This window comes from Eurytemora carolleeae, unplaced genomic scaffold (assembly GCF_000591075.1).
Source record: "Eurytemora carolleeae unplaced genomic scaffold, Eaff_2.0 scaffold487, whole genome shotgun sequence".
NCBI classification, from domain to species: domain Eukaryota; kingdom Metazoa; phylum Arthropoda; class Copepoda; order Calanoida; family Temoridae; genus Eurytemora; species Eurytemora carolleeae.
In genome coordinates this window covers 421,698-444,546 of record NW_019396430.1, presented here as the reverse complement: position 1 = coordinate 444,546, position 22,849 = coordinate 421,698, and the positions used below count along the sequence as shown (strand labels likewise).

At 34.4% G+C, this 22,849-nt stretch overlaps 2 protein-coding genes across 2 annotated transcripts; both read left to right on the top strand.

The window, feature by feature from the left end:
• Window positions 1-452: 452 nt before the first annotated feature.
• LOC111703170 (AT-rich interactive domain-containing protein 4B) lies at window positions 453-12,995 on the top strand. The gene is made up of 19 exons (XM_023475044.1): window positions 453-601; window positions 767-841; window positions 927-974; window positions 1,468-1,507; window positions 1,696-1,778; window positions 2,286-2,338; window positions 3,375-3,559; window positions 3,739-3,839; window positions 4,217-4,267; window positions 5,040-5,129; window positions 5,597-5,688; window positions 7,008-7,090; window positions 7,525-7,679; window positions 8,706-8,750; window positions 9,063-9,157; window positions 9,996-10,140; window positions 10,401-10,630; window positions 12,122-12,329; window positions 12,984-12,995. The coding sequence occupies exons 1-19, from the start codon at window positions 596-598 to the stop codon at window positions 12,993-12,995; spliced, it is 1,797 nt and encodes a 598-aa protein (XP_023330812.1). The 5' UTR covers window positions 453-595.
• Window positions 12,996-13,230: 235 nt separating this feature from the next.
• Window positions 13,231-21,488, top strand: LOC111703176 (serine/arginine repetitive matrix protein 1). The gene is made up of 11 exons (XM_023475049.1): window positions 13,231-13,588; window positions 13,925-14,369; window positions 14,663-15,387; window positions 15,643-15,936; window positions 16,730-17,008; window positions 18,054-18,175; window positions 18,414-18,554; window positions 18,759-18,999; window positions 19,841-20,055; window positions 20,239-20,537; window positions 20,780-21,488. The coding sequence occupies exons 1-11, from the start codon at window positions 13,409-13,411 to the stop codon at window positions 20,959-20,961; spliced, it is 3,123 nt and encodes a 1,040-aa protein (XP_023330817.1). The 5' UTR covers window positions 13,231-13,408; the 3' UTR covers window positions 20,962-21,488.
• The last annotated feature ends 1,361 nt before the right edge of the window (window positions 21,489-22,849 follow it).

Sequence of the window (22,849 nt, the reverse complement as noted above, 5' to 3'; positions counted from 1 at the left end):
CTATGTATTATGTTAGATCAAATAATCAAGATTTTAAATATCAAAAGTGAGGTTACAAAGAAATAAGGATTAGAAAACGTAGGGAACAAAATAAAAACCAGCAGATTCAGTCTTAGCTGCAGGATCAAACAAACATCTAACTACATTTTGACACTGTATTTTATCCCAGAAAATTTTTCTCAACCTCCAGATGAAGGGGATAAAGATATTTTAAATTTTCGAGTTGTACTGATCTTGAATACTTTTGTATGTTAATGTACTCTTATACCTGGTCGGACTGCAGTAGACAAATGTACTGTGTAAACTTGGGCCGTGACGTCATAAATCCGTGAAAATTTGGACCAATCAAAGAAGGGTAAAATTTCATAACCAATAGTAGAACTTCAATTGATCTGCTCCAGCCAATAAGAGAACAGAATTCCATCTCTGATCACCAATCACAATCCTGCATTTTCAGCTGTTTTGTGTCTACATACAATTAACTGTCTGAAAGGTCATGGAGGGAGATTTACAAATGAATTTCCAAAATTGTAATAAAATTGAATCTTGACCCGTTGAAGAGTTATTTCTTATAAATCCTGGTTATCCATACAACATGCAGGTATTATTTTCTAAGAGAAGAATTGTTCTTTAGGACAGACCCAAATTGAGGATATTAAATTTCACACAATTTAGCATGTATGCATATTTCGAACCAACTCTAGTTTTTCAAGATTTAAATAAAAGATAAAAAAGTTTTATTTAGAAAGATTTTTCCTTTAATTAGGCGGAGGAACTTGCTTGTCTGCCTGTAGGCAGTGAGGTGTCAGCAAAGTACAAAGGAGCTTTCTGCGAAGCTAAAGTAAGCTTTTTGTACTTCTAAAAATATTCACATTTTTAAAAATATTTTTTTGTTGGAATTTTACAATAAAAAATTGTGAATTTAGGTTAAAAAGGTGCACAGAGTTGTCAAGTGCCGGATAACCTTCAAACTGGTGAGTTGTCATTTTTTCAACTTTTTTATGAATAAATCGAACTTATTTTGTTGAGCTCAAAATTCAAAGTTTTATTTTAAAAAATAATAATACCACTCTTACTACAATTTACCCAAATGTCAATTTTTCCCATACCCAGAATGGGTATTTTTTGCAACAAATTAAGTGGCGGTTATATTGCCGTAAGAAAAACTTTTTAAAGAATATAGCATGTCGTGCCGGTACGCCAATAGGCCTAAGTAGCCCAGCCTGTAAACTCTGTGTTAGCAGTCAGTATATAACTAGTCTGTGGATTCATTATTCCGGTGGATAGAAGGAGGGTCAGAATTTAACATTTATCTACTTAATGTTTTTGGATTATAATAAAACTAGAACTAAAGTTCTATTAATACGTGGTGAGCAAACCATGATTTCTCTTTTGTTCTAAACTTCCTTGTTCTTGATCATTTCAAGATTTGAAATCTTAAAACTTAATAGAAAATTATCTCTTTAGGGACTAGGAAGCTTTACTCTCTGTGATTCATTGTTAAAAGGTAACACATGTTTTATCAAGCGTCCCTTGAAAACACACTTTCATTTTGGTTTCTGGATTCTCTTCTATTTTTTTTTCTCGTTTATTTGGAAAATCATAATTTTTTAATGCACTGTGTATTGTACTGTACTGTACCGTATTGTACTGTAGACTGTACTGTACTGTACTTTACTGTACGGTATAATTTAGGAAATATATTGGCTGGAGCTACTGTACAAGCCAAGCATCCAGAGAAAGGCACGTTTTTAGATGCTGTAATCAACAAAATACAGGTATAAACCAATCTAAACTTGAAAAGGGATTGTCAACGTAATTGCGAGTGACCCTAAATATTTATATGCCCGATCAACAAACTTGTAAAACCTTTTTTGAGTAACACTGAGGATGATATTCATTTATTTCGTCACTAATAAACTTAAATCTCAGATAAAAATCGTCTGTTTTCAGATTGAAAAACATGTATATTGTGTATCTCTCTCATGTTTGCCCAGTTTAAATGGTTAAAAAGTTGGGAATGGGCATGTTATTTTTTAAGTGGAAATACCTTCGACACTCTCTGTTAGAATTGATACAGCTGGTAGTGAGACATATTTTTCGAAAAACTTTAAAATCAACGTAAAATGATGATTCAATTTTGAACATTTTTTTCTCTTCAAGGGTTTCTCAAAAAATAAAATTTTTCAAGAAATCAAATAATCAAAATATTTTTACTTCAGTTTTAACTATAAAAATTCTCATTAATTATTAATTGTATTAATTATAAATAACTTTATTTATAGGATCAATCCCACTACACCGTCGTGTTTGATGATGGTGATATTGCGACATTAAGGAACTTTCATTTATTTATTTTATCGGAGATAATGACATTGTTAAAGCTTTTTCTGTTTTTCCCTTCTTTTTCGTTCTTGGACTTGATAATAGTTTCTTTTATTATTAAAAATACGAAATATACGAATGAGCAAAAGACTATCTTTCTCTGTAAGATATTCAAGAATCAAATTTGTTAAAAATTTCTTCTTCCAGATCTCAATTTATTTCTTTTGGGAAGTGAATTCGCAGAATACACCATATTTGCAGAACTTCCAGCTTAAACATATCTGGCAGGGGGTGTAAACATATCTGACAGGGGTGTGAACATATCTGGCAGGGGTGTAAACATATCTGGCAGGGGGTGTAAACATCTGGCAGGGGTGTAAACATATCTGGGAGGGGTGTAAACATATCTGGCAGGGGGTTTAAACAAATCTGGCAGGGGGTGTAAACATATCTGGCAGGGGTGTGAACATATCTGGCAGGGGTGTAAACATATCTGGCAGGGGGTGTAAACATATCTGGTAGGGGTGTGAACATATCTGGCAGGGGTGTAAACATATCTGGTAGGGGTGTGAACATATCTGGCAGGGGTGTAAACATATCTGGCAGGGGTGTGAATATATCTGGCAGGGGTGTAAACATATCTGGCAGGGGTGTGAACATATTTGGCAGGGGTGTAAACATATCTGGCAGGGGTGTGAACATATCTGGTAGGGGTGTGAATATATCTGGCAGGGGTGTAAACATATCTGACAGGGGTGTAAACAAATTTTCTCATCAGGAGAGGATCAGCGCTGCACCCCCTTCCCCCCGCCGCAGAGAACTTCTTCGAATATTGCTCGGGCCACGTCACCCAGAAAAAAATCCTGTGGTTTGGTTGTGACTTTGGAAAATTAACGCTTCGAAAAGGGGGGAGGGGTGATTTAGAACTAATGTATACCCCTGTAATCCGGTGGAACATAAACCGCATTATAAGATTCTAATAGCATTTTCTTACATTATCCCATGGATCAATTTGCCTTTCAGCTTTGAATAAATGTAAATGTTTGTAGACGGAACGCACTATGCATGAAATCCGGGAAACATTTCAACGCCTCGGAATCCTTGGACAACCTTCCTTTAACTCATCCGGAACATTTCGGAACTCCGGTCGGAGGCCGGAGGCGGGGCAGGGTTGAAGAGGAGGAGGAGGAAGAGGAGAGTTCGGAGGACGAGGAATCCAACCAACCTTATTTAGGTAACGCAGCCTCCGATATAAATGATGAATAAAAAGTAAAAAGTTATAAAGAATTTTCCACAGGCCCCGCATACTGGGAATAAAATCTTTGAAGGGGGGAGGAGGAATGTGGGGAGGATGCAGGGTTGGGATGATTTTTAATCAAATCTATACCCCTCTCAATTTATGTTCTTGTATAGGGAGTATAGGACGAGTAGTGTGTGTTGAAGTAACGGATAAAAAACAAACAAAAGCCAAGGAGAACTGGTTTCCAGGCCTAGTGGTTGCACCAAACGCCCAGGTAAATAGAAACTAATGATTCTTCTCAAACTCTCTAATCCGAAGGCTTTTATGCTCTTCGTGAATTAAGTTCTAATTTCTGGGTTGTATATTTTTCTGAAAAATCACCCCCCCCCCTCCTCTTTTTAAAATGTTTTGTTCACAGAAGTTAGGTTAATAATATAAACGACTTTTTGGGTAAATAGTATGAAAAAGGATGAACAAAAACTTGCCTTTTTCTGAAAAGTTTTATAATATTTTTCCACCAGATCTTCCAAAATGACCCCCCCCCCCCCCGGTAATTCTTAAAAATACCTCTGACCAATTCGACCCTGAACACACTTATTTCTTCAAGTTTGTAAACATTTATTGGCTAATTTAAAAATCCAAACATTTTAGGAAATAGTGAAGATCAATACGAAAGAAGACTTTCTAGTCCGAAGTTTTAAGGTAAATAATAATAGCAAATTTATGAAAGCATCTCCCCTCTTTAGAAATGCATTATTATGCTCATGCACAATATATATTCTTACTAGTTTAGGAACCCAGCTTTGCCTGGATTTTTCCCTTTAAAAATTGTAGGGAGTGACCGGCTATGTAAGGTAGTTGAACTGAGTGTGCAGTGTTGTGGAAAACTTCTTTTGGATTCATTTGAGAATATTAAACTTTTTAAAGATTTGTAAATCCTGAGTTTGAGCGAAAATTCGACGTTCAAAACTCATACTTTGGGGGTGGATACGTTTTCAGAATTATTTTTTTCAAATTATTATATTTATTTTGTAAATCGAAAAAAATAGTTTCAATTAGATTTAAGTTATCGGTTTCAATGTCCTTGAAAATGTTTGTACCTTTTTTACGCGCATTTTTAGATACTCCTGGTTTAAAATGCCGGAAATAATTCCGAGTTTTTAGAACTTTAATTTTTTTGTTAGTTTAAGTGAAAACCATAGAATTTTTCCGGGTGTTTCCATGGAGAAAGTGATAGGCAGAGGTATGCCAACTTTTTTGCTATTTATTTTATTTCACGAAGGTAAGCCATAAGTTGGTCCTTTAGATTTCGTTGGTTATAATGGTTAGGGACTGAAGTGGAACGGAAGGGGGCGCTGGTCTTGACGTTACTAGGGATTACATTTACAGATTTTTCTTAGTCTTAAAGCTTATGATTGTTTACTTCCAGAAAAAATTCTTGCTGACGTCAGTAAACGTAAATAAATTGTTTAAGGATCATCGGTATTACACTGTGCCTAAGAAGGAATGTAAACGGTTCCATCGAGAAACTGCCAAATCCTCAACTGATACTGGCTTACTAAAGGAATCAATCAATCAATCGATAAATCTTATCAGCTCTTAACTCATTTAATAAATAATCAATCAATGACAAATTGAGCAATCAATTATAAATAAAGAAATCAGTTAATAACTGATAAATCAATTTATAATCAATAATCGAATACACAATTCTATAAATTAATTGAAAATAAATCAACCAATCAGTCCATAATTAATAATTAAAAGAATATTTTTATTAAGTCCAAAACTTGCTATCAAGTAAAATAAAAGATAAGTAAATCAAACAAGAATTTTGTAGTTACAATTTCTTTTTGAATTAATATTAGGATTAATATGATATAATAAAAATAATTTATTTTCAAATATTAAAGAAATTGATCTTAATAATACTACAATACAGATTGTAGATAATCAGAATAGAATTTCAGATATTTAACGTTTTCTCAATATATGTACAAAATATCTGAATTTGATTGAGTTGGGTTGAAGGCTGTGGAGAACGCTGTAGCTTATCTAGATGAGGATGTTCTGCCTCCTCACTGGGATAGAGAGATTCTCTTCGATATGCGCGAAGAAACGAGGTAGGACTTCTGCGCATGTCAATTTTGGCCTTTTGCGCATTTATCATTTTATACAATGGTACTTGAAATTTCGATTTCGATTAGATTTCGATTTAGATTTTTTTCAAAATTACACGGGCAATGGGCCTGGGAAACTTATTGTTACTGAGAGGGCTGAAGTGTACTGTACTGATCCTGACCTGCCACTCCTTAAATAAGGGGCCCTATGTAGTTTCGTGTCAGGTTGCAGAATCTTTTAACATTTAAAGTTTAGCTCAATGGAAAAAAGATTTGTAAGATATGAGGTTAAAAAATCTAAAAGTTTCAGTCATTTTTTTCTGTCATTCTCAAGTTTCCAAAAATATAAATGAGCAATTATTGATAAAAAACATGAATTCTTATTAGTCTTTATACCGATGTTCGTGTTTTCTTTATCAAGTTTTCCATGAAAATAAAGTTAACTTAAACATATCCAATCAGCATAATTTGGTGAATTTATTTGTAATTGCTAATCTGGATTCAAGAGAAACTGAGCTGGAAACTTAAGAATGATGGATATCGAGATCCATGCGTGATCCTCTCTTTTTCTTAATCTAGAGACTAACCTAATCTTGTACTTGTATCCTGAAAAATTTATGAAATTCAACCAATCATAATCGCGTATCAGAAGCCGGGAAATTAAAAATTTTTCGCGCCATTTAGGATTAATATACAGAAACGAGAGGTTCTTTCAAATTTTGAAAAACCGGTTTTCGATTTCTCTGAACTATATTTAAAAAAGAGTGGATAAAGAGAGAAATTAAAAGTGTCCACATTGGATATTCGGATTAGGCAGTCGGGATTAAATGTATCCCATTCTAAAGTTCCCAGCTCTGATCAGGATGTTTTGGAAAAAAAATTGGACAAGAATTATTCATAAACTATTAATCGCCATATCTGATGGTCTTTTCTGTATACTGCAGTGAGAGTTGATAAAAAAAGAATCCAGGGGAAAAAACCCCCATAATGTGTGTGTGTGGAGTGGGGGGGGGGGGAATTGAAAAGATCTGTAGCTTAAAATTCCGAAAATATGCACTTTAAAGGCAGGAAAAAATTCCCAAGTTTGAGAACATGACTGGGATTTTATGGGAAAATAATGATCATATGGTAAACAATTATGTTATGGAAAAACAATGATGTTTTGGAAAAATAATGCTGAAATGGTAAAATAATGATGTGACAAAATAATAAAGTTATGGGATGATAGATTCTTTTTTTGGAGACAAAGTAGCAAAAGGATAGGATTATCTTTCCAAGGGGGAGTGGGTAAAATCTTGAAGATTTTATATCTGATCTTGTAGTACTGGAGAAGCGTCAAGTGAAGAAGATGTGCTGGAGAGCGGAGAGGAAGATTCAGAGAGTACAGAGGAGAAGGATCATCTAGGTAAGCAGAACCCGAATTTAAAGAATATAAACCGCGTCGCTAAACCCCCCAAAACCGGTTACGAATGAGCGCCGGCTAAAATCTCGAAACACTGAATACAAATTCAAGTGGAACCAGCCAACGCGGCTCAAATTCTTTAAATTCGGCCTCAGTATTTCTATACCCCAATATTTCTTTCATATTATCTTTTGGGATGGTAAAAACTGATTTATTTCCCCTTAAAAAACATTTTTTTCACTAATGCAGCGAAAAAAAACTGTAAAATGCGCAGCTGACAGTAAAACAGCTGACACCCCCTGCTTTCTCTGTCCCGGGCCGGGTAGTGTACAATTCGTCATAACCCCCCGGCAGACAGGTCTCCAGGGGCCTAGACAACAAATGATTACATTTGATTTAAATGGCCTTGCTTCCTTTCAAATACTTTTATTGATTAGTTGCTGAGCTGTACAAGCATATGGATGATCGAGGAACACCTATCAATCGGACCCCGTCGATCGGAACAAGTGATGTCGATCTTTATCGACTCTTCAAGGTGGTTCAACGTCTTGGTGGACAAAACCGTGTCACAGCGCATAATCAGTGGAGACAGGTAACTGGGCACGTAAAATTAAAATAAGTTAAATAACCAGTGGAGATAGGTAACTGGGCACGTTAAATTTTAAAGTAAATTGAATAACCAGTGGAGACAGGTAACTGGGCACGTTAAATTAAAGTAAGTTAAATAATCAGTGGAGACAGGTAACTGGACACGTTAAATTAAAATTAGTTAAATAATCAGTAGAGATAGGTAACTGGGCAGTGGGCACGTTAAATTTTAAAGTAAATTGAATAACCAGTGGAGACAAGTAACTGGGCACGTTAAATTAAAATTAGTTAAATAATCAGTAGAGACAGGTAACTGGGCAGTGGGCACGTTAAATTTTAAAGTAAATTGAATAACCAGTGGAGACAAGTAACTGGGCACGTTAAATTAAAATTAGTTAAATAATCAGTAGAGACAGGTAACTGGGNAAGTGGAATATATTTTTATTTACTTTTTTTTTTGGAAAAATATGTATTTTACAATTAACTTTAATTCTGCTTTTCTTATTTCATTCAAAAAATAAACTTTTTTGGTCTGATATTTTTCGAACATTTTTTCCCCTTTTCTAATTTTGCTGGTATTTGAAATAATGTACTTTCTGAAAAATACCTTATATACAACATTTCTAGAGAACACCTATACCATTCTTCTCACAAAAAAGTTAAAAAATATCCAAAATTCTTCTTCTTTCGGATAGAAAACGACAAGTTCTACAATCTACATCACCGGCACCTCGATTAACGCATCATTCAGTTTTTTGTTGTTGTTGATGCCATTCTGTGAAACCTTGGACCGGATTTAATGAATTTGAGCTAGGTCTAGAGACGGTTCAACCACGTATCTTAGTTATAAGTTTGTCCCTGATGTCACAGACCTGTAATATTTCTTGTTTTGAATTCTGGTTAATCAAAAAGTCAACTTTTGCATAAAATGCGGGGACTAGAAAAATAAAGTTTAAGTCCTGTGCTAAGGTTCCGACAGGGACAAATTCGAAATTAGTAATCTGTAAAACTAACTAAAAATCGTGTTCAGGTTGCCAAGAAATTAGGATTTGAAACCAACTGGTGTGTAAATCAGGTAAAATTGTTTTCTGTAAATTTCATCACAAAATGTAATTTTTACTTTTTTCTACTTGTATGCACACATGTGTCTGACTCTGAATTGAGAAGTAAGTCATGAACTTTGTTTTTTAAAGGTTTCAATATTTATTTCGAAAGCTTTTTAGCTTTTCCTTCGAAAAAATTCACAAATTAGTCATTTGATTAAATGCAAATGCAAAAATGCTGCCAGCTTGCGGAATTTTTTTTTGACAAATGTCTGAAAAATGAGGTTGAAAATAAAAAAATGTGAAAATAAAATGAAAAAGCGTTTTAACCATGTTGTTGTTAGGTTCGTGTGTGTTATAACAGATATCTGCACAGTTTTGAGGATCTCTACCGTACCCTTGGTTGTACACTTGTAAACCATCCTAGAGGAAACCTCAGGTACATTATACAGGGTTATGATATAAGTTGATTGTTGACTTCGCTGTCGTCCTTGATCTTCGAATTAGTCTCAATGAACACGCTTACCTGGGAATTGTCCATGCAGTCTCCAGGAGTAAGAAATAAGGATAGGAGGGTGAGGTTAGCCTAATCACGTAGATCTGGATCAAGGTTAAAGGGGGAAACTCACCAGGAGGTTTGCCTAGAAAGGGTTGTTAGAAGTTGTACAGTTGTATATATCAGAGTCCAGAATAGGAATAATAAAACCTAGTAAGGTACAGACTTGTAAATAAGGAGCAAAGTGTGATAGTAATGGTAAGATAACCTAAAGTCTAAACCATGGTAGGGGAAGCAAATCCTAATAAAAGTCAAAAAGAAAGTGGTAAGGGATGGAAGGAGGGTTAGAAATAACTGTCAAGTGTTGTAGCTGTGAAGGTAACGGGCTGACTGCTGAATGAAAAAAAGTCAGGTAGAGATAGAGAGGAACATGTGGAGAGAAGAAGCGTGTAACAGTACGGTACAGAGTGTACACCATGAACTGAAGGACCGTCCAGATGTCGTCTTAAATTTGTTTAACTTATAGATGTGCCATCTACAACAATCCTACCATATTTGCCTTTTTTTGCTCTCAAAAACATCAGAGATGTAATTTATTTTTTAAGTTTTCTATTTATTAATAAAAACCCCATAAATGTCTCATTTTGAACAAAATCATGTATATCTCTGTTTCATAAAAAATCAGGTTACCAATTTTGAATACGGCAAACTAATTTTAAGATAAAGGACTTTTTGTCGTTATTTTTTTATAGACCAGAAAACAAGATGTTTGTATTTTCAGAATCCGGCATGGATCTGGTCGACCTCTGGCCCGTGGAGTCCGTATAGGAAGTAGATCTAAGGAGGAGGAAGAGGCTGGAGGAGAGGAGGATAATAGTGATAGAAGTAGTGTCAGCAGTCAATATAGTGAAACTAGGATTAAACAGGTAATTAGAAACATTTTAAAATCCTGAGTTTCTGAATCATTATTTGACGGAGAATATTCAGCATAAGCTGAAGTGCCCGGCGTTGCTCCTTGAAATTAAAAAAAACTATGATTTTTTAGTTTTCAAAGTTTCAAATTAAAAAAAAAAATTAGCCAATTTAGTCCAGCTGTTGCCAGCAATAACCAACATATATAGATTATATTAATTTTTCTATTTCTAATTTAGAATATTTAAATCTATTTCTCTGTACTTGCATTCAGGAACCTGAAGAGGATAAGGAAGCAGCCCCTGTCCCTAAGAAGGATGGAAGAGGAAGGAAGAAGGGAACCAAGCTGAAGAAGGAAGTAAAGGAAGTAAAGGAAGAGAAGGATGAAAAGGAAGAGGAACTGAATGAGACTCTTGAGCTTGAAACTGAAATAGTGGAGAGGAAGAATAAGAAAGGACCGGGGGGAGCCAAGGGAAAAGGGTCAAACCTGTTTTCGAGACCAAGGTAAAATTTACTAGTCAGGAGATATTCAGTAACAATTGATCTGAATAATGAGTTACATCATCTTCCTTTGAATTCATTCTGGGCTTTAAACTTAGTTTATTTTACCAATAGTATTTATTTACTGAATGCCTTACGTTTTGTATCCAAATACCAAGCTAGCGTTTTGTTTCGAAATACCAAGTTAAAGTTTTGTATCCAAATACCAAGTTAACGTTTTGTCGTGTTTCCAAATATCAAGTTAACATTTAGTATCCAAATACCAAGTTAACGTTTTGTATCTAAATACCAAGTTAACGTTTTGTATCCAAATACCAAGTTAACGTTTTGTATTCAAATACTAAGTTAACATTTAGTATCCAAATACCAATTTAACGTTTTGTATCCAAATTCCAAGTTAACGTTTTGTATCCAAATACCGAGTTAACGTTTGGTATCTAAATACCAAGTTAACGTTTTGTATCCAAATACCAAAATACCATGTTGACGTTTGCAATCCATGTTAACATTTTATATCAAAATACCAAGTTTGTAATTCGAAACCCGAGATAATTTACCGAATTGAAGTAGTCAATTTGTTAGCCTATTAACCAAATTTTTGTAACAAAAGACAATTTTATTTACATCCAATGGGATGTATCCAATGGGATGTATCCAATGGGATTTATCCAATGGGATGTATCCAATGGCATGTATCGAATGCAATGTATCGAATGCGATGTATCCGATGAGATGTGTCCGATGGGATGTATCCAATGGGATGTATCCAATGGAATGTATCCAATGGGATGTATCCAATGGGATGTATCCAATGGAATGTATCCAATGGGATGTATCCAATGGGATGTATTCAATGGGATGTATCCAATGGGATGTATCCAATGGGATGTATCCAATGGGATGTATCCAATGGATGTTTTCAATGGGATGTATCCGATGGGATGTATCGCATGGGTTGTATCCATTGACATGTATCCAATGAGATGTATCAAATGAGATGTATCCAATGAGATGTATCTACTGGGATGTATCTAATGGGATGTATCTAATGGGATGTATTCTTTGGAATGTATCCAATGAGATGTATCCAATGGGATGTATCAAATGAGATGTATCAATGGGATGTATCCAATGGGATGTATCAAATGAGATGTATCAATGGGATGTTTCCAATGTTTTGTACCCAATGACCAAAGTTTTATATCAAATGATTTAAGTCTAATGTTTCGAATTCCTAAGTTTTGTACCAAAGAACTAAGATTTTGTAAAGTACCAAATAACAAGGTTTTTCTATTGATTGATTAAATGATTGATTGTTTGATTTATTAATTGATTGATAGTTTGATTTATTAATTGATTGATTGTTTGATTTATTAATTGATTGATTGTTTGATTTATTTATTGATTGATAGTTTGATTTATTAATTGATTGATTGTTTGATTTATTAACTGAATGATTAAGCGATTTAAATTATAAAATATCTGTATATTCAGGCGTGATTCATCTTCTAGTCTTTCCACCGCGTCAGAGGCTAAAGGACGCCGAGAGGGAAGTTTGCTGGTTAAACAGGACGTTGAGAAGGAGGACGAGGACAGTGATAGCAGTGGGAAGGTAGGACGAGGACGGAAGAAAAGACCAAAGGAAGAGGAAGATGAAGATTTTGGCTCAGATCTGGATTCTACCGGAACTAGAAAGAAAAAGGTTGGTCCAGTCCTAATTTTGAGTTTTTGCCAAAAACAATATAATCTTGAATTTTTTAATATTAAGATATTTTTTAAATATTCCCTACCCCACTCAATATCAATCAAGCTTTTATTATTTTGTTGAAATTTTTGCCCAACAAAATAATTTGAGCGTTAATATCAAATACCATGATGCATTTGCTGATTGATTGATTGATTGATTGATTGATTGGTTTACTTATTGATTGGAAGAATTACAGAGTTATTTACTGAGTTATTCTCTTATTTTTTGATTAATTTATTGACTGATGTCCGATTTGTCGTCAAAATAATTATTTAAGTGATAATTCATTTATTGATTTATTGATTAATTCATTTATTCTTTCAGTGATTGATTTAATAAATAATATTAATAATAAAACATTTCAAACTAAATTAACCTAACATTACATTTTATGGTCAATATATAAATATATTTTCAACTTTTTCAGTTTAAATATACATTTTAGATGTTTAAATATATATTTCTTCCAAGACAAAATGTTTCATGGGTCTAACCCAATCATCAGTTGGAATAAAATACATTCGTATATATATACATATATATATAATAAATTGTCAAAAATAAAAATCTGTTACAGTATTTATAAACATATATACAGTTTTTCTCAAGTTTGAGGACTAATAGAGTATTAGCCCGTTGATACAATATTTATTGATTGATTGTTTGTTTGATTTTGATATTGAATTATTAACTTCACAGTTTTTATAGATAAGTTCATTAAATGATCTTGATTGATAAAGTGTTTATTGCCATTAAATATTAAATCATTAGTTGATTGAATGCTTTTTTTACGATAATGATAATTGAACGATTAATTGATTTGATTTTTATTTTCATTGATTGAAAATATATTTCAGGGTTGGAACTCCAGGTACGATGAATGGATCCCACGAGGACGAATTGCTGATAACTTGTCCTGGACTAACAGTAACAAACCTCGGGGAGGTCCGGGTCGTCCTGCCTCCAGTCCTAGCGCCTGGAAGAAGCGCAAGGACGAGGATAAGTCCGACCTGGATATCAAGACGGAGGACGATATGGACGACGAGGAGGAGATGGAGAAGGAGGGGTTGAAAAGGAAGGAAGAGGAGAAGAAGATGAAGATAAAGAAGAGAAGATCAGCTACTCCTAGTTCTACTCCTAGTAGTTCAAGAACTAACTCTCCTGCAGGATCTAGACAAACTAGATCTCCTACTAAACAAATATCTCCGGTCAAGGTAACCATTAACCAACCATTTTTTTTTATTATCAAGTGTTATAAAATGTTTATAGTAACTTTTTAACACATCTTGTATTTATTTATTTAACTGCAATCGGACTTTTAATTTTTTTTCAGACTTAATTAGCACTTTATGTTTCCCACTAATAATAGTGTAACTCATCTCCCATCCGTCGAAACTAGAGGGGTTTCTAGCAAAAACGGAAATCGTTTCAAAAAAAATTTCGCATTTCGCTCGCTCGCGATAAATGCGAAATTTTTCGTTTTTTTTTCACGAATTTTCACTTAAATCTGTTTCTTGAAATAAGAATCCATTTAATCTACGTTTGATTAGGAGGATCGGAATAAAGATGAACCGGAGATTAAACCTGAACCGAAGAGAACCGAGTCCCCTGTCACCAGGAAGAACGTCTCCTCCATCAAGCGACAGAACAGCACTAGCTCCGGATCCAGGAGCGAGGGCAGTCTCTCATCCCTGGCGGAGGAGGCGAAGCTTGCTGAACCCGAAGCGGAACCAGAGAAAAAACCACGAAAGCTCGGCGGAAAGAAAAAGCTTGATCTGAAAGGAAAACTGGTGAAAAAGACGAAACTCTGTGATGCGAAGAAACTTGGGATTAAGAAGTTGAAGAAAGAGGAACCGACTGAACCCCAGATAAAATCTAAAGCAGGTAAAGAGAAAGAAGAAGATCTTCAAGATGAAGTGGAAGAGGAAGATGATGAGGAGGATTTGGGTGACGAAGAGGAAAGGATTCTTACAGTGAGAAAATCCTCTAGAACTGGTAACTTTATTATTAAGTCAAATTATGGTCATTTTAATCTTTCAAGACTTTGTCCAGGGGGTCGGATAAGTGGTGTTGATTGACTATTAATAAGGTCAGAGGTTGAAACTTTTATATTAAATTTAAGAAGCTGAAGGTATCTACGTGGAAACTTTTGATTTAGCTTGTTAGTGCCTAGTCTCAGAAAATCAGCTGTCGGACCCCACAAGATACGGATTAGTGATATATGAATGAATTAACAATTTCTCTTTTATCATCAAATGAAATGTATTTATTTTTAAAATGTATTTTAGGAAAAGCTGAAGACCAAATCACAAGTAAGAATAAACTAGGGTCCTTGACTCCTGAACCAACGAAGAAAGCTGAACCGTCAGACACGGACACGGTATCAAAAGACGACTTAAAACGCATCTCTGACTGTAAAAGTTCTCCGGTAGGACCGGACACCCCCCGGACCTCTGCCCGGCTAGAATCAAGGCGTCCTGTCACACCGTCATCGGAGCAGAAAACGTCCTCCATGCGCGCGCCTACACCCTCCAAGGCGCTTTTTAGAAGTAGCGACCTCGAGGATCCGTATGATTTCAAGGAGGTAGAGGAAGGATTCTCGAGGTTTGAACCGAGCAAGGTTCTCGAGGAACCTGTGATCAAGGTTGAGGCTGAGGAGGAGAAGAAAGAAGAGAAGAAACCAGGACGAGGACGGAAAAAGAAAATAATCCCGGTCGAGGTTAAAACGGAGAAGGTTGATGAACTTGAAACCAAACCTGAAGTTAGAGTTCAGCCTATCTCTTGTGTAGAACCTGAACCTGCTAAACCTATCGCCGAAATTGATCAAGCGAAACCTTTCCCGGAATCTGAACCTGTTCTGAAGGTTGGGTTGGATCCACCTACTTCGGGCATACCCTTGAATACGGAGAAACCTGCAACCTCTGCTCGGGACAATTCTACCTCAGATTTAGACCCTGATCTTCTTATTCCCAAAAAAGAAGCTGAAACAAAATTCAAAGTTGAAATTAAAGAGGTAAAAAGATTTCCATGCTTCAGAAACTTAAACCCAAAAATGTATTTATTTTGCCCAATAATAATAATAATAATAACACACAGACACACCCCTGTACTTAATATTTATGCAATTTTCTTGGAACTCTTTTTTGCAACATCAATTAAGTCTTTTATTCAATGTTTTAAATATTTTTCCTTTTTGTGATGTTTTGGTGAAAATATGCAATCCAGCATAAAACGGTTTTAGAAGTTTTTATTTTTATTTTTCCCCTAGGAGGATAAAGTTGAGAAAAAAGAAGAATCTGATCGACCTAAAACTAATTTTCCCTCGCTCAACAACAGATTTGCCCTTTTCCCCCATCTCGCCTCTCTTAGCGCTGCCAAACGTTCAGTTCTCGCCTCGCTGCCTGCTGTTGCCCCTGCCCTTCCTCCTGTCCTACCTCCTACACCCCCTGTCATACCCTTCACATCCCTTTCAGGAGCAGGCTTCTCAACCCCTAGTACTGGATCCCTTGGACCCCTAACCAGTGCTAGTATGATCAGCACAATTGTTGGATATGTTATAGAGGTAATTTTTTTATTGTTTGCTATTCTCTTCTTCTAATAAACGCAAAAAGCCGATTTTGTCTAAGAGGTGTGTTTCGGTTCAATTATTAAAAAAAATAGTTTTACAAAGGAAAATTTTTTAAATCGTATTACCAAGGTGAAATGTTGGATGTGCATCAGCCTTTCCACTGGGCTGCTATACGGTATTCATGAATTATTTGTATTGCAAAGTTTTTTATTTTACTTTATTTTCAAAGCTATATATGTTTGCAAATTAACATGTTTCACTTTTATTCTATCCTATTATAAAGCTTGGTAACTAACCACCACTACCCTAGGATGATCATTTTAGGTATTATATCCAATAGTTCAAAGAAGTTTTTTTTGGGAGAGTTTTTCTTGCCTGGTTCATTGGATCCATAATTTACCAGATTCTTAATTCAAAATAGAACTGGGATGTATATGTATAGCAGTAACCCGTCCATAGGCTGATGATGAAGGATTCTTCTAAGGCCTTCTACGAAAGTAGAACCTAACCATTACAAAAAAATAGTTATTTTTTAGTTTTAATAATGCTCTTAAATCAAATTTAAAGTGAAAGTGAAGACTACTTTCTGGCTGGTTCTGTCTGTCACACTAGGCTTTTTGTGTGGGTAACTTTATGCTTTAAAGCTTATGAATACAAGGGAAAAATATGCAATTTTAAGGCGTGATATAAGTATTTTTTCTAACGTATCATGCCCCCTAAGGAATATTGGATTCGTATCACTGTTAGTGCAGAAAATATTCACTCTTTATTTTCTTGTTTATTCTAGGAGAATATGTTGAAAGAAAGAAAGGCACAGGAGGAAAAAGAAGAAACGAAGATTCAGCAAGTGAAGAATACGAAAGAAGAAAGAAATATAAAGAACGAGGATGGCGAATCTAAGAAAGAAAAAGAAAGGGAGAAAGTTGATCCAACAAAGACTGACTTAGATGAAGAGCAACATGAAGTTAAGATTGAGAAGAATGAGAGTGAGTCAGAATCTAAAAAGTGCTCCGACTCGGATGGCCTTTTAAAACCTAATCTGTCTCCAAAGCACCGTAGATCACAGGTAATTATTAAAATGTGTCAAAAAATGGATTTTTAAATCTTTATTTCAGAAAATAAATCTCAGGATGTTTAAAATTTTTGAAAAAACATGTAGAACTAATATCAGATGTCATAACTCATCTCAGTTTAATCTAATTTTTATCTTATTTTATGTCGCCAACATGATAATTTGCAATTTCCCCCAAAAAATATATGAAAGCCTGAAGCATAACATTCACACCAAATCAAATATTTTTATTTTCGCAGAAACATAACATTGAATAAAATTGAACATTATTACAGGGGTCAGATCAATTAATTTATGTTCTGCGTCTGCTACAGCTGAAAATGTCCATCCTTGAGTTTAAGCTTTTAGGATAAGGAATTGATAAAATTGATAGGACATTTATTTAGGATTTGTTTCTTAGTTTTCGGATTAAAGGGACTGTAAGGGGTATTTTAAGTGAGCCTTTATGCAAAGATGGCAATCCCCGATTTACGACGGGACACATAAAAGCTTTGTCTGATCAAGGAGGAATTAAATAGCAATGTTTTTTTCTTTGAACTGTTAATATTCATTTTTCTTTGAACTGTTAATATTCATTTTTCTTTGAACTGTTTATATTCATTTTTCTTTAAACTGTTAATATTCATTTTTCTTTGAACTGTTAATATTCATTTTTCTTTGAACTGTTAATATTCATTTTTCTTTGAAATGTTTATATTAATTTTTCTTTGAACTGTTAATATTCATTTTTCTTTGAAATGTTTATATTAATTTTTCTTTGAACTGTTAATATTCATTTTTCTTTGAAATGTTAATATTTATTTTTCTTTGAACTGTTTTTATTCATTTTCTTTGAACTGTTAATATTCATTTGTGGTTTCTCTGCAAAAGTCACTTGTGCATTTAATTAAAGAAAAATGGAGAAATTATCTGAATTAATATTTTTTTATCAGAACAAGGTTTCAAGGGTACCGTTGTAAATCGGGCATTGCAATCTTTGCATGATGGGTTACTTAAAATTACACTTACAGTTCCTTTAAATTTATATTTTGTTGTCCAGGAATCTCCCCGGAAATCCCGACGGAAGCCTAAGATCCGTGGTCCTCGGAACTACAATCTCAAGTCCAGGGAGGTCGTTACAGACTCAGATTCAGACTCTTCAGAGGACAGCTCACACTCGAGGTAACCTCGAGGACAAACTTGTTCATGTTTGTGAGAATTGTTAATATTTATCCCGGAAAATGGGTATCCGGTAAATTTCGTAGATTTTTAGATATTTTTCGCAATTTCTGAACTATATTAAATATTCATTCTTTGTATAATTATAGATTAATTGACTTGAAATTACGACAGAAGCTAAATAATGATGTTCTTTCATTCCCTTTTTGGACATTGATTGATTGATTGATTCCTAACTAAGGTTGGGATCTGCAAGTAAGCGGCGTAGAACTCATGATGAAGACCTTGAGTTTAGGGCGGAGCTTAAGGTTGAAGAAAAGGCGGAAGTTGACACAGAGGCGGAAGCGGAGAAGAGTTTAGTGTGCGAGGAAATATTTGATAGGTGATAAAAGTTACAACACACACTTATAAACCCATTAATCACTAGGGATAAAAAATCGCCATTTTAGCGAATCATGGGAGTTTTCCAACTTCTCATAATTGTTAAAGCAGGAGTTGAATTGGATGTTTTGTAACATTTTATTTTACCACTCTACAAGAAAATTATCTAAAAGTTTTAATATCTTGTTGAAATTTATTCTTCCAGGAGTCCTGAACGCGTTTTTGACATGGATGGGAAGCGAGTTGAGAAGAAAAATCCTGAAGATGGCATTAAAGGGAAGCCGGAGGGCTCTATGAATAAGAATGAGGAGGCCTCTATGATAAAGAATGAGGGAGGGAATATAATGAAGAATGAGGGAGGAATTGACAGGAAAGCCGAAGGGATGATGAGAGGGGAGCGAAGGAAGGAAATTACTAAAAATGTCTTACCAGTCCATTCTCAGAAGGTAAATTTTTACATTTAAAAAATAAGAAAATGATCAAGAAGAGATAGAATTATATTCTACTGTAAATCATTTGAACAGCTCTGGAGTGGAACTCTAATTATAATAAGAAAACTGTGTTAAAGGGACCGTTCACTTTTTGGGTATTTTTAGGTTAAATTTTATGCCTTCAGCTATTCAGTCCGATTTTAGAAATAGAATTTAGAAGAGATTACAATATATACTGTAACTCATTAGGACAGCTCTGGACTGGAACTAATTACAAAAAGATAACATTGTTAAAGGGACTGTTCACTTATTTGGGTATTTTAGTTTAAAGGGGAGGGTTAGTTTGACCAATTGTTATTTTTTTGGTTTCGTTTAGACACCATTTTTGGTAATAAAAAGCGATTCTTAAGCTGGATATTTTTTCTCTTTATATGCTCGACATTTTTCAAAATGTTTATCGTAACTGTTCGTAGCTGGTATTTGAATCAGACTTATATAAAAAAAAAGGGAAAATGAGCAAAAAGATTTTTTATAAACATTTTTATTTTACTTAAAAGAAACACAAATGATGCCCATATGCTTAATTTCATTCAGATTCCTAAAAAAATAAATACAGTAGTCACAAAATTTATTCAAATTGGTCAAACTAACCCTTTCCTATAATGCCTTATTAGCTATTCAGTCCGATATTAGTCTTACTTTTCAAAGATAATGGGGTATTTAGTTAACCTAGGAAATACCCAAATAAGTGAACGGTCTTTTAAACGCTATCAATGAATATAGCCTTTGTGCCTTTACTTCATGAAAATAGAAATAGGGTTAAATCTCACAAGCTTTTTTATTTATTTTTTTTTAGCTGGAGGATACTCCCAAAGGAGACCAGAGTCCTGAGTCCTCTGAGGTTGACTTAGAGAGCTTGACTGGAAGCCCGAAACGAACCGGAAGTGATTTGGAGAGTTTAACTGGCCGAACACGTGGAGGAGCCGGAAGTGATATAGAAAGCCTGGGACGGGGGCGCAGGGCGGGTAGTGCGGATTCTAGACTTGAATATTCAAGTTCTAGTGAAACTAGGTAAAATATCTGATTTTATATTCTTCTTATCTTAAATGTTAAAAAGGAAATATTATTAAATAAAAATTGGGCTTTTTGTCATAAAGTGAACGATTTGAATATGATAAAGCTAGCCTTTTAAACCACGATATGCTGGGCAAATAAATTACACTTCGCTTTCAAAACAAACATTTTTCTGTGAAGGAGTGGGCGAGGTGAACGCCGCAAAATTCCTGCTGAAAAATCCCCAATTTCCTTGAAGCGGAAACGCAAATCTCGTGATAGCATGGGTAGAGGGCGTGGCAAGGGACGGGGGCGGATCCCATCCCTCCGTCCCTCCAGGGCGGAAGAGCCAGAGGAGATCGAGCAGCCGATGATTGGAACTAGATCTCGGACCGATCTCGAACTATTAAAGCTTGATCGTCTGGATAATGCTGCATTAGCTGCGCTGGCTCAACCTAAACCTAACACTAACTCTAAGTACAATTTCTACGTCAAGCTAGGTAATAATAATTTGATTTTCCGTTCAGTCAATCGTGTTTAGCTCCAACCCGAGAATTTCGGAACAGAAATGAACATTTGTAGATTGACTTATTTTTGTAATTGTACTTTTTACGTATTTTGACGAGCTTCGATAGAATGCATATTTGTTCTTCAGACCATTTTTATAGCTTCTCCTGTCGTCAGAAATAAAACTTTTTTTATTTGGAGAGAGAAAAAGATTTGACAAAATTCTACTATTTAGAACCTGAAATGAACTCTGAAGTACGGATTAATGTACTGCAACGATCTCTTGAGGATCTGCGGAAGACGTATCTGCATATAAAGACGGAGCTGACAGCTCTGGAGAGGAGAAGGAAGAAGATGAGGAAGAAGGAGAAGGAGAGACACCAGAGAAATAATCAATCTGATCTTCCCAACCTTTAATAATTAAATCTTAGTTAAATATTATTTTTAAATATGAAGTAATAATCACGAACTGTTATTTATGTCATAAGAAGATAATTATTCAGTGATGGTGGATTAGATCAATTGCAAAAAGCTTTTTATGTCTTAATTAAATCTTACAAACGAAATCAATTTTGATAAAACGATTTACTTACGGTTGGTTCCACTAAACTTGATAATTTAAACTGAAGTTTTTGAATATGCATAATGTGGTTCAACTAAGTCTATGAAAATCAACTACTTTTCATTATTTATTGAATTTGGTCTCTGGTTAATAATTCTATTGTAACATTTGATATCCTTAGTACAGTACATTATTAAGGGTTGTTTAATTATATGGCATTATCTTTTACTGTAGGTTATTATAATAATTTGCTGTTAGTAATGCTTATGACTTAAAAGTATTTTTTTGTTTTTTTTTACGATTGTGCATAATTATTACTCTACTAATTATAGTGAAAAATTGTTAATGAAATATTTTTTTGATATTATACATTAGGCCTGAATAAAATTGTTTCTATTGTGAACGTTCTGAAAAGGAATTAAGTTAAATTTTATTACTGGTTTGTTTAACAAAAAAACTTCTGTTTTAAAAGTGTGAAAATATTACTACTTTTAAGGGCGTCATATAAACACTTCTAAATTCTTATTTTTTTCGGATCTGACTATTCGCCTTTTATTGAGCATCGAAAATGATCAGCAGATTTCATAAGAGATACTGAGGTTCGAAAAATTTATTTTGAATAATTTAGAATATTGAAAATAAAATAACTAATTTAAAATTCGGTGATGGTGATGGACCAAACCTTTGTAGAGTAAGAAAAATATATGTATTATGATTCTCGTACTTCAAGTAAACTTCTTCCAAGGTCCCAAACCTTCTCTAGTACGCTAACTTTTAGATGGTAGAGTTCATGTCCAGGAAGGTTAAAATGTTCTGTAGGTTGGTTTGTATGGAGAATTCTAATGTATTACTAATATGTTCTCTCACTCTTTCATCTGAAGATCTTGTTGTCTGTCCATATATATTGTAGTTTAAACTGCTCTGCACATGCAATACAGTAAACTAAACCGTTTTTCTCCTTATTCGTAAAAAATATAAGATTAACTTCGACATTTTTTTAAATTAGAGGCTGAAAGGGACTGACAAAAGTCAAACCAAGAGATCGTTTAAAGTCCACTGTATGTATAATTTATTCTCTTTGGCTGAAGCTATTCATTTAAAAAAATGCATGCTTTTTCCAACTTAAATATATATTAAAAATGAAAGTAATGCCATCGTGACTTATCAAAATCTGAGGAAAAATAATTTTCTCTAAATTGTAAACTATGACCAAAGAGAATAGATTATACATAGAGNAAAGCAGGAAATGCAAAAGCGTAACGGAGCTTACTGTTTTTCACAACATTTACAAAAGCTTAACGTTGTATAAGGTATTCAAGTGCAGAAAATTCATTACGTAACGTTACTCTATGCCATAAAATTTCATTATGTGCAACTTAACGTTTCAAACGTTTATACTTTTAATGAACACTATCGTAACGAAAGCTAAAATCTAGAAAAATCAAAACGTTGACATCTCTAGCATATACAGAACGTGCTGGGTGGTCTCTACAGTGCATATACAGAACGTGCTGGGTCGACTCTACAGTGCATATACAGAACGTGCTGTACTGGCACTTGGGTAGACTGAGATAAACAATTAATGAGAAGGTCTTATTAATTGAATTCAGTTTATGTTAGGCATACACAGTAAACGGCTGTAACCGTTAACGGCAAATTTACCAGGCCTAATTTGCATCCTTTTAAGTATATAATTGGTAGCTTACAAATTTTCAATAGGAGGGGGGGGGGGCATAATCAAAG

Excerpts from the sequence above, each read along its gene's own strand:
- LOC111703176 (XM_023475049.1), top strand. The coding sequence starts at position 13,409 with ATGGACGACGAGGAGGAGATGGAGAAGGAGGGGTTGAAAAGGAAGGAA. Across the intron at positions 15,937-16,729 it reads TTGTTGGATATGTTATAGAG|GAGAATATGTTGAAAGAAAG; the intron begins GTAATTTTTTTA and ends TGTTTATTCTAG. Across the intron at positions 19,000-19,840 it reads TACCAGTCCATTCTCAGAAG|CTGGAGGATACTCCCAAAGG; the intron begins GTAAATTTTTAC and ends ATTTTTTTTTAG.
- LOC111703170 (XM_023475044.1), top strand. Across the intron at positions 1,779-2,285 it reads CTGTAATCAACAAAATACAG|GATCAATCCCACTACACCGT; the intron begins GTATAAACCAAT and ends CTTTATTTATAG. Across the intron at positions 7,680-8,705 it reads CGCATAATCAGTGGAGACAG|GTTGCCAAGAAATTAGGATT; the intron begins GTAACTGGGCAC and ends AATCGTGTTCAG.